Genomic DNA, 11,375 nt, shown 5'->3' on the forward strand with positions numbered 1-11,375 from the left:
TTTTACAAGGGCTTCAACAATCTTTTATTTTTCTAGATACACAATACACCAAGCTGGAGGGTGAGAGAACGCAGACACTCATTTGTGAGAGCACTAAACGTCCAATTTATGAAATCATTGAACAAATAACCACAATCATTTTATACAATTCACAAACAATTTACAAAATCGGTCTGGCATTAAATTAAGGCATTGAAGTTGCCAAACACTAGTTCAACTTTGGCAGTGATTTTTTTTTTTTCAGTTGTCTTGGTAACTGGTAGTATGGTATAATATGAAAGAGGATGCAAACATCCACAGGCATTAGCGATTATTTGTTTTAACAACTTCACATAGTGAAGATCAGTTAAATAAATAAATTGCTTGGATATCCAGAGATGCAAAAAAGTATGACAAACAGGTTATTAATTGAATACTGGCAATCGTTTGAACTACTAGGTCAACAGTTTTTATTATACAACCTAAGCCTATCAGCGCTCTTTTTCAAAGTAAAGTACCACCTTATCAGTTTCACAATGCTGTTTATTACCAAATGGTATGAACCAGTTATGAACTGCTACTTTGTGGTTAAGAAGTACAGCACCATTAACTAGATAATTAGATATCTGACACAAACCAAGGACTAGATTAGCAGTCCATTTCAGTAAACTTACAAATGATTTTGTGAAGAGCTTTCAAAAAAATGTAATAAAGAGCTCTTTTTATACATATGATATTACCAACGGTTTATGTTCTAACAAAAAGTATTTAACTAAAATTGACAAAACATGTTTAACTTAAATGTTTTTTTGGTAAACATGCAATAGTTTATGGAATTGAAACATTTATGTTAATGCTTACTTTAATATGCAAAGTTTCATCTGGTTAACATATTAGATTAATATATTATGACCAATTACATATCTGCCATAAACCAAAGTGTCTACTTTGGCATCTTTTGTATAGCTTGTCTGTCAATTTGGTATCTTTTATGATATGGTGGTCACTTTGGCATCAAGCAAGTATGTAGGTCTTCTTTGCAACTGGTGTTAACATGGTAGTCAGTATCATCTAATACTGGTATTAGATGCTTGTTTCAGCTGACCACTGAGAAGCTTGATGGAACGTAAAATTTCATGATCAGTTAAATACTTAGCATAAACCACTGTTTTTAAATTACCCATTAAGTGCTAGCTATCACATATGATCAGTGATCTACCTTAAAATTCTGGGATTAATTGTGTAAGGCAGTTCCCTATTTTGATCTAGTACATAGACAGCTGACATCACCAGAACATTTCACAGACATTATAAAAGTTGAAAATACACAAATCCTCCAAGTTGGTCTTGTATGCTCTCCCATCTTTGGCAGGTTTGTGTTGAGATTTATGATACTTGTAACATTTTTCAAAGGCCAAAAAATAACATACAATTCCTAAGATACAAATAAAATACATATACAGCTGTCTCAGGTTGCATTTTCAAATAACATAGCACATTTTCACAAGCATTAAAACAAATGTTCCTCTTCTTTAGACATTTTCACACATTATCCTACAATGAGCAAATTTTGATTGCCAAGTGCAAAAAAAGGAGGGAGGCAGCCTTTAAAAACTGTAATTACAGCACTTGACACTATACTACAGAAATTGGTAAGCAGATTGACCCTTACCATATTAATAAAAAGACCATCAGTATCACTGAATGCATATGTAATGACATTAGCCTCAATCTACACAAAAAGCACTAAAACTTAACTCTAGTACACTAACATTTCTTCAGTGACCAATTAATTACCATGTGGCTGAAATGCTTAATGCTTCTGACAAAACACAACTTAAATGATGCTGGCCTAATACATCAATGTGTTTTGTTTGTTTATAGAAAAAAGATATGTCTCTTCCTCTGCACTGGCAAGACTAAAATATATTTTGATCATTCAGAACTGGTCAGGAAGACAACAACTGAAACAAGAATATTCAGTGACAATCATTTGTAAAGACAAGGTGAAAAGTTACTGTCTTGATAATGAGGGACTAATGGTTAAATCATACTAAAACAAACACATCTATCAGCAAACTAAAGTGTAGTATTTTGAGACAAAGGAATGGATTTGCTAAACACACTTATGACAACTGCACCATAACTACCTATTCTTATTAATATGGACACTGTCAACAACTACAAAACTCTTGTCTTTCATAACAAAGATTTGGCAGTTTATTTTAGAGGACACCTTCAAGTCTTGTCCACAAGACTGAAAGATATACTTACATTACACACCTTCTTATGTAGATCTGCTGTTGGATGTTTTTCACATACACCAACTATTTGTTAAATATCAGGCATTGGCTCTGATTAAAGAATGGGAAAGAACCAACCATAAAGCAGTGGTTCAAGAAATGGACACACACATACACAAAAAACCAACACAAAAAAAAAACAAAAACTAAACCACTGTGCTACCGGTAACACAGTACTGATTGGTTCTGAGGAATGCTGATTCTTATGGATTGTGTCTTTAATCTTGTGTGACTTCCAGAAAACACTGACCTAATAATCATTCCTGGAAACAACAGATCATACACACATACACACTAGGCCTCTCATGCCACAACCACATTGATTCTGAATAGAGAACTATGTGTTGTGTGAAAATTATGAAAGGATAAACTACTCTAATTTTAAGAAGGTGAACACTTAGGATGGGGCTTGAAGTCTCCCTTATCTGCTAGTCGTTGCAGTTGAGTTATGGTTCTATAAACAACAGATGCACTGATCAAACCAAAGTCAAACAAGTTTGCCAGATGCAACAAAAAATTGCTATACAAGTTCCTTCTCAAGACTTCGTGACCGTGGAGTTCTACAAACATAGAACATGCCAGAGATATCTGACAGTCTCCAACAAATCTGGAAAAAAAATTAAGGTTATTAGACAAGTTTTAACGAAGACAGAGAAACAAAAAATAATGTAGTCTGATCTCAATCTACTAAGCTTTCATATACTAAGTTTGAAAACATAAAAATATACAACATTTCCCTAAAATTCTCATATATTAGACTGCAAATAAGTAATACAGTGTGTGAAAATTCTGCATTGGCAACATTATTTATGAAATGAAAACATTTGAAAAATATCAAAGTTTAATTTAGGAACTTGTGACTTAATTTATACAACAATGAAAGTGTTAATGTCTCATATATTTCTGTGTCAATATGAACACATTCCTATCTATCAATGCGACATGTTTGCTGGTTTCTCTGTTCATAATAGTTGGAAAATACTCAGGATAAAAATAAACTAGGCGTACCACAAAAAAACCGAGTTCTTTAGTAATAAACTTTTTTTTAATTTCCTGTAAATGGCAGGTTTAACAAGTAAAAATGCTCGAGTTATCTGTTACTATGGAATACAGTAATTAGGAATATTTTAAAGAAAGGTTACACAAAAACAGTTATCACTGTTGAATTGCAAGCCTACTTTTGGAAGTAACTCCTGTCATCAAGCAAAATTTAAGACTAAGGAAGGCTTCAAATTTTTTTTGTTTATAGTCATTGTATATGCACAATAAAATATGTGAATTTTGTCAAATTTTTAACTAGTGATAATAGAGCAAAAACATTTTATAATATTAACAATAGTTGATACAAGTACATGATGAATTAAAAATAATCAGGAGCACTGACAATTTCATAAAAAATAGGTAGATAACCATACAAGGTCATAACAATCATATTGAATTAAATGAACAACATTACAAACATACAGTCAGTGTGATCTGTCTTTGGTAAATGATAATGAACAACACTTAATTTAATTTCAATGCCAAGAAGTAATTACTCAAGCATATATCAAAGGCACTTCATTATAGGTTTTGCAATTTCTCTATTACTGGTAAGTTAAGAAGTTTTTAGGATTTTGGCCATAATACTTCATACAATTATAATCTTAGGTAAATAGTTAACTCAACTAGCATGAATGGAAAGTCTTACAAAACAGATAAAATATAAGCTGGAGCTTATTATGAATTAACACCAGATATAGAAAATACTGGTGGGGGACTAACCAGCAACTGAAAGAAGACATGGATTTTTTTAATGTTACATGCTTTAATATAGCATTAAAGAGAAATTTTTACATTATAGTTTGTGCATTTCTTTCAAAATATGATAATTTGAGAAAAATATCTAACAGTAAATATGAGTATGTAGTAAACATTTCAACCTGAAATCCTAATTACACAATTATAATTCAATAGTTTTTTTTTTTACTTATATAATCGGTATTGCCCTTCTAGTGCACATCCTGATACCCAAAGTTGAGTATGTTATGATACTGTACGACTCAAGTTTAAAATAAAAACCATAAAAAGAAAAATTAACTGAAACAAAAAGTTTACTGTCTTTATGCATTTGGTGACAATTATATCCATTTTATCACAAATTCTTTATGTTCTTTATTATTTTAATGTGATTTTATAGTCAAACTCAGGTTTTTCCAGTCTGAACAAATTTGAGAAGCAAAGACAATCAATAAACAAGTAAAACAAAATATACATTCTTTACTTTGAAAATAACCAACCAACACTGATCAAGCTTTTCACCATTACTTAAAATATGTTTATAATGAAATGAACCAAATATCTTTTTATCATCTATAGGATAGTCGTAATTTTATTTGAAGATGCGAATCATGCCTTTTTAAATAACATTAGAAACTTGATTATCGTTTAACAGTAACAGCAAAACCCACCTGCCTTCAACAGTATCAAATAATTCTGTTGAAAAAATTGAATTAGCACTTACAATCCATATCCAAATCCTCACACCCCACAGTTATAAGGATCACTTATGAAAGTTTCACTTTTGCTTTCACAATACTTATCACACACTATTAGATTATTCATACATTTATTCACTATCATTATTACTAGAATCAGTTTTCTCACCACTATCTTTTTCAAATATTTGTTCATAAATCATTTCAAATGTGTTATCAAGTTTTTCAAAGCAGCACACCTCTTCCTTTTGAAAGATCCAGATTTATATTTTCTACCTCTACCATGATATTTGCTTGCCATTGTTATATAAAAAGGTATAAAGATAAAGACAACTTTTCTTTTAATAAATCCTAAATGGATTCTCTAGATGCAGTCTAGAATGGAAATTTTGATTCTCTAACTTATAACTTTTATCAATCAATGAACAGTGAGAAGTTTTTGACTATAAAAGTTTATTGTTGTTCTCGCTTCATGCAATTAGGTTTTTCATCCTATTACCTTGCCTTCATTGTTACCGTTTGGAAATAGTCAATAATATTGGTCCATTTTATTGTTGTTCTTTTCATGTGCAATTATAAAATTCTTTTAATCTTGTATTTTTTACTGTGCTTAATTATTGTTATCACAAATACATGATTTGGAAATGAAATTTTTGTCCAAAATAACATGTATCTAAACACATCTCACTCAAAATTAGTGTCTATCTTGAAATCATGTAAAAAAATATATATACACAGTCTGTAAATCCCATCAGTACTACTAGCAGTCACCCTTACTGACAGGTTCATAGACAGCCATGACTGGAGTTATGAAATCTATGCATCTTAATAGAAAAATAATGTTTTGACACATCCAGCATCATTTTTAGTTGATTAAACCAATTACATTAAATGTGTGTTTAAAACAGGTTTTCTATGTTCTTAAGTGTTGTATTATGTCTTGGGGCCTAAGTTTTTATGTCGGAATGCATCTCCAATTATGTAATGGGAGTTTATGGGAAAACAGTTTCACTATATAGACAATTTCTCAAGAATGCATCTGTTTCATATATCGAGGGATGGGTGTACTAGAAACATTCTAGTATTTTCTTTTCTAGAACTTATTAGACTCCTCTGTTCTGGAAAACTCACTGATCCTCTCATTTTGGCAGGAATATGCAAGCCAGACCACATTTCACAAAAAGTACAAATTGTCACCATGACAATTGTCAAAGTGACTGTGTAGCAGCTGACACAAAAGGAATAGCTAACTAGCGCTACCTGCAAGGCCCCATAGCATACTGTTATATGCATGCATGTATAAATACTGGAAAATAGGTAACATTAATGCTATTGTTTCATTTATTTTATATATATATATATATATATATGTTAGCATCTACTATAATCTGGGTAATTAGTTATTTTCAACTCTGCAGTTTAACCCTTTTGCTGCATTGTGCCATAGAGCCTACAGATATCTGTAATCCATTTTCTATATATCCTTGCACAAATGTATTTGTCTTGGTTACACACACAATGCATCCCAGCAGAATGCTCAAACTTTCAAGTGGTTATATTACATGTTGTATAGATAACAGCAAAGTCATGAGAGTATTGCATATTTTCAGCAGGATAATGTGCTTTCACAGAAGTTTTGGAAAAAATCCTGAGGCTTCTCAAATATATTTTCTGTTTTATCAAATATTGAATGCCAAAGTTTCAAAATTTATTTCAAACAAGTTTTGAATACTGAGGACATAAAAAATGTGTGCTGCAAGTGATTTTGAGTGCTACTAAAATGAGTGAATACGACATCACAAAATAAAGGATTCTACCACGAAATTATAATGTTTTAGTGGCTTTGAATAATATGTAGCAAAAATAAGAATTAAAAAAAAAAAGAAAAAGAGTTCCACACAGGGAATAAATAATGCTACTGCATTAATGGGAGTTAATGACGATTTCAAAATGTAAAATATTTCACACTATTTTAAAAAGTAGTTTAAATTAAATTTGAACAGAGCAAGCAAAATGTTTTTAACTCCAATTTTTTTACTTAAATCCAATGGATGTGGTTCTATCAAATCATCTTGTTACTGAAAAACTAGAAATACAAACAAAAACTTTATGCAATTTTATATTTCATTTTCCTTTTAATTAGCAGCCAGTTATAAGACTTCTTAATGAAGTTTGTAAATGATATTTATGGAAACATCTACTTCAAAGCCATTTTGTATTTTAGATTAAAATAATAAAATTTGCAAAGTCTGAGAAAATGGCAAACTACACAACCTACCAATAAGTAAACAGACAACACTCAAAATAAAATTTAATCATGTCACAGCATCACATGCAAGTAACCCCAACATATAAATACAAGTGCAGCTTGGTAAAGACCTCAGAATACAAACAGCCAAACCACAACTGAAAGGATTACAATAATTAATCATACTTTTATGAAGTTGCATAGTTGGATGGTCTGAGGGTAATCATAGTCGGGTAGAAGCAGATGTGTCACTTGTAATACACTGAATAGTGACATATTATAAGACAACAGTTTCTGCACAGCCCAGGCATCCAAATTGAACAGAACAGATTATTTGTGTTGTGAGAGAAGTGTTGAAAATGACCCACATCAAACAGCTTCTAGTACTACAGGACAGATGCAAGCATTCTAATACCATCAGAAGTTATCTTCATAAAACAGGCTCTAGTGGAAAATTATATACAGAAGTCAGTTGTTACTCCAGGCAATAAAGTTCACTGACAGCAATGGGTATCAAAGATGTTAACATACTCTCCTGCCTTTGAGGACATTTTTACCATTGAATTTAGATTTCCAAAATTCTTGGAAAGGGGACACATCTTGTTTGGTGGGTGGTGAACTTCACTGAACCATGTTAGCCACAAAAATTTAGTGGTATTTTTGTTATAATTTAAGGCACTATTTGGTCAGCTTGGCAAATACAGCTGATGGTTTGTGAAGAGAAGATCACTGCTACATGATACATCACTATTCTCATTCAACACTTTCTACCTATCTATGTTGATGACCAGTTTAACAGACAAGGTGGTGTTTTCATATTGGATTAGGCTCCTGCTCATTCAGCACAAACCACAATACATTTGCTTGAATATCAGGGCATTACCACTCTCCTGTGGCCAAGTCAATTACTAGATATGAATGTTACTGAGCATGTGTGGTTCATCCTAGATTGTATTTTCCAAAATTTAACTTTAGGTACACATTTATCTAAATTTTGTTTTGTCAGTAGTGAGATACACCCCTCAATCCCAGATTTCAGTTCTTGAAAATAAGAGATGTAAACTCATTTCAGCCTCACAAACCGTAAAGAAGAGTTATGCTAAATACTAACAGTAATCCTGCACATTTTGTTTCATATGATTTTTTTCAAACACTCTATATAATAAATGGAAGAATTTCACATTCAATTTTAGTTGAAATGCTGAAGCTCTGTATAACTACATGTATGGTGTAAATTTGATACTCATATTCATGCTAGCTAGTATTTGAACAGTATTATTAGTCTATCATTGGTACTGTGTTTTTTTGCAAAACTTCATGCTTGTTACATACAACATTTCAATGTTAGAATATATCAGATATCTTCATATATATATAATTAACTCATAAAAAAAAAACTACAAATTATAAGTGCATCTGTATAGCCAAGTGTTACACTGCTCACATTTGAAAACATTAAATATGAACAGTATCTACATTTACATAAGATTTATATCTAATGTTTACACTTAAAACTCAACCACATACAATAACATACCCATGTTTCATGACATGCAAGTTCCACATCTTCATTAAGTCTTTCTCTCCCTCATTCACATCCGTAAATTCATCAATCATCTATTAGAAATATTAATATTGACAGAAACCAAAATATTACAATAAACCACAGTTCATGCTTAAATACAATTCTGAAGAGTTACCTCTTACTTTAATAATTAAATACATCTTCAGTTAGTAAAAAAAGGAAGAATTCAATTAAACTGAATTATCCTAAGAATATTAGAAAATATCATTCATGTGCTAATTGCTCTTCAACATAAGTTATAAGCACAATAATTTCTCTCTCTTTAAACAATTTCAATTTATGAAACTAGTGTAAACTTCCTTTATAAACTTTGGTGATCTTTAAGTCTAGATTGTACAATGTTTTTTTTAAAAAAACACTGTTTCTTGCTCAAATAAAGTTTATATCATAACTTTTGAATCCTTTTTGTTTACCAAACTGACTCCCCATTATTAAAATTCAACAGGAATGTACAAATATCTACTCATACTAATTTTTTCATGCATTTTAGTAAATAAAAATACCAATGTTTCTTACACTATGATGTATGGTGAGAAATATTTAAACATCAATATATTAACTCTTTAAACCTGTAATTTTTTGTGCATTCTTCCAGAAATATTTTCATTATTTCCTAATAATTAACATCATACCTTATAAAACTTCAATTTTCTTAATTTTGTGAATAATAACATGGTTTGGTTTAGTTTTCAGCCAGACATAAATGTTATAATATGCTGTCACTGTCCAATAGGTAAATTGGGATTTTTGGTCATATGTTAGCAGCATCCACTCGGGTTTAAGAAGTTAAAAACATACCCAAAAAGAATTATGACTCAAACCGCCAAATCAGCATAAGTAATAATTGGGTTTTAAAAAACAAAGACAACAAAAGATACATACAAGTTGGGTTTTTGTTCTAAGCCACTGAGGATCATTCTCTCCTTCACTGTCGACATCAATCTCTTGTGGTCGTACGGCTAGACAAGTTCCTGTATGATAGTAGAGTCTGAAAGAATAAGTTTTCCAGTTAATATAAAGTGAAAAATATATTAAGTATACCAAAAAAAGGCCTCACTTCAAATACTACTACTAGGAAATATTAAAAAGCAGATCATGTGGTTACAAAATAAAAAAATAAAATAGTTAAAACAAAAGCCATAACTTAAAAAACACTTTACAGACACATAAAAACAAGAATGTACTGCAGCACAATTTTGACAACAGACTGAGTTCAGTGGTATACCTTCTCCTTAACCAATTGAGCCTTTTTTACTTATAATGAAACAAAATCAAGTTTACTATAGAATACAATATAGTTTATCAGGTAAAAATGTAGCCAATATAATATATTCAGAATTGTAAGGGAGACACAATTAAACACAGTAAAAATGTCAACAAAGTACAGTTTACAATACATTCAGAAAATGGGGTAGATAATTCTTTATTACTAATTATACAATCCATAAAATTATTATTCGACTGATGTCTACACAATTATAAAGCAAAACAAATATACTTTTGTATATGTTACAATGTATCAAAAAACTGACCTGTTATGTCCTGATATGTATGGCCTTGGACCATCAATATCGGTCTCATCTGGCTCAAGAAACTCAGATAAGCTAGGGGGTGGTAACCTTTTTGGCCTAAAGTGTACAATTTTGTGAATTAACAACTTTAGAATAATTAAGTGTTTTAATTCTGTACAAAAAAGTTACAGACCAATAAGGTATGTGTCAATTGAAAAACTTGAACTCTTACTTATTCTCTTATTTTACAAGTTAAGGTTTTCAGGTAATAGGTTAGTGCTCATACTCATCAGTTCATGAAATTATAAAACTGTTAGTACATTTTAGAAAAAACACATAGCAAAGGTAACTGAGAATATTCAATGACTATACAAATACAAAAAAATTGTATATATATAACATGCCAGAATTATTATGACAGACAATTTATCTTGGAATGTTCTAATATGATGTATCATGACTTTTGGCTTTAACAATCTCTTCTGTTTTTCAGGGTTCTGACAAATATCTGGTAAATTTGTTTCCACTGTCATTTCAAATGCTCTGTCACTTGATGATGAATTAATGCTGTTTTATAAACTTTTAAATTAACATTAAGATTTGGTGTATATTAAAGTGGATCATTACCAAAATTGTTGACAGTTACTTTGAAAACAGGTACGGGATGCATGTCATTTTTGTGCAGCCAGCACTATTCTGCTGAAATAACAGGTAAGAATGGTGACTCCAAAGCACCACTATCACAGTTCATGAGATTTTACATAAGAAAACGCATTCACAAATAATTCTGCACTTAACATATGGAGTACAGCCTAACTCTAATACCCTATCCCAATCCTTGTTGAAACAACACAATCAGTCAAGTTGTTCACCTGTTTACAGTCTTTTACAGTTGAAACAACAAGATCAGCCATGTTGTTCACCTACTTACAGTTGAAACAACACAATCAGTCAAGTTGTTCACCTGTTTACAGTCTTTTACAGTTGAAACAACACTATCAATCAAGTTATTCACCTGCTTAGTCATTCACAATTGAAATAACACTATCAATCAAGTTATTCACCTGCTTAGTCATTCACAGTTGAAACAACACAATCAGTCAAATTGTTCACCTGCTTAGTCCTTCACAGTTGAAACAAGATCAGTCAAGTTGTTCACCTGCTTACAGTCTTTTACAGTTGAAACAACACAATCAGTCAAATTGTTCACCTGCTTAGTCCTTCACAGTTGAAACAAGATCAGGCAAGTTGTTCACCTGCTTACAGTCTTTT

At 31.1% G+C, this 11,375-nt stretch overlaps 1 protein-coding gene across 1 annotated transcript in view; it reads right to left on the reverse strand.

Moving 5' to 3' along the window:
• Positions 1 to 11,375, reverse strand: part of LOC106472316 (polycomb protein suz12-A-like) — a 25,804-nt gene continuing 14,429 nt past the window's right edge. Inside the window, exons 3-6 of the mRNA XM_013932950.2 lie at positions 10,125 to 10,220; positions 9,475 to 9,580; positions 8,545 to 8,624; positions 1 to 2,889 (exon numbers count right to left, since the gene is read on the reverse strand). Of these exons, the coding sequence (XP_013788404.1) occupies positions 2,664 to 2,889; positions 8,545 to 8,624; positions 9,475 to 9,580; positions 10,125 to 10,220 (508 nt within the window). The 3' untranslated portion in view covers positions 1 to 2,663. The remainder of the gene's footprint in view (positions 2,890 to 8,544; positions 8,625 to 9,474; positions 9,581 to 10,124; positions 10,221 to 11,375) is intronic.

The sequence above is a fragment of the Limulus polyphemus genome, unplaced genomic scaffold (assembly GCF_000517525.1).
Source record: "Limulus polyphemus unplaced genomic scaffold, Limulus_polyphemus-2.1.2 Scaffold5242, whole genome shotgun sequence".
NCBI classification, from domain to species: domain Eukaryota; kingdom Metazoa; phylum Arthropoda; class Merostomata; order Xiphosura; family Limulidae; genus Limulus; species Limulus polyphemus.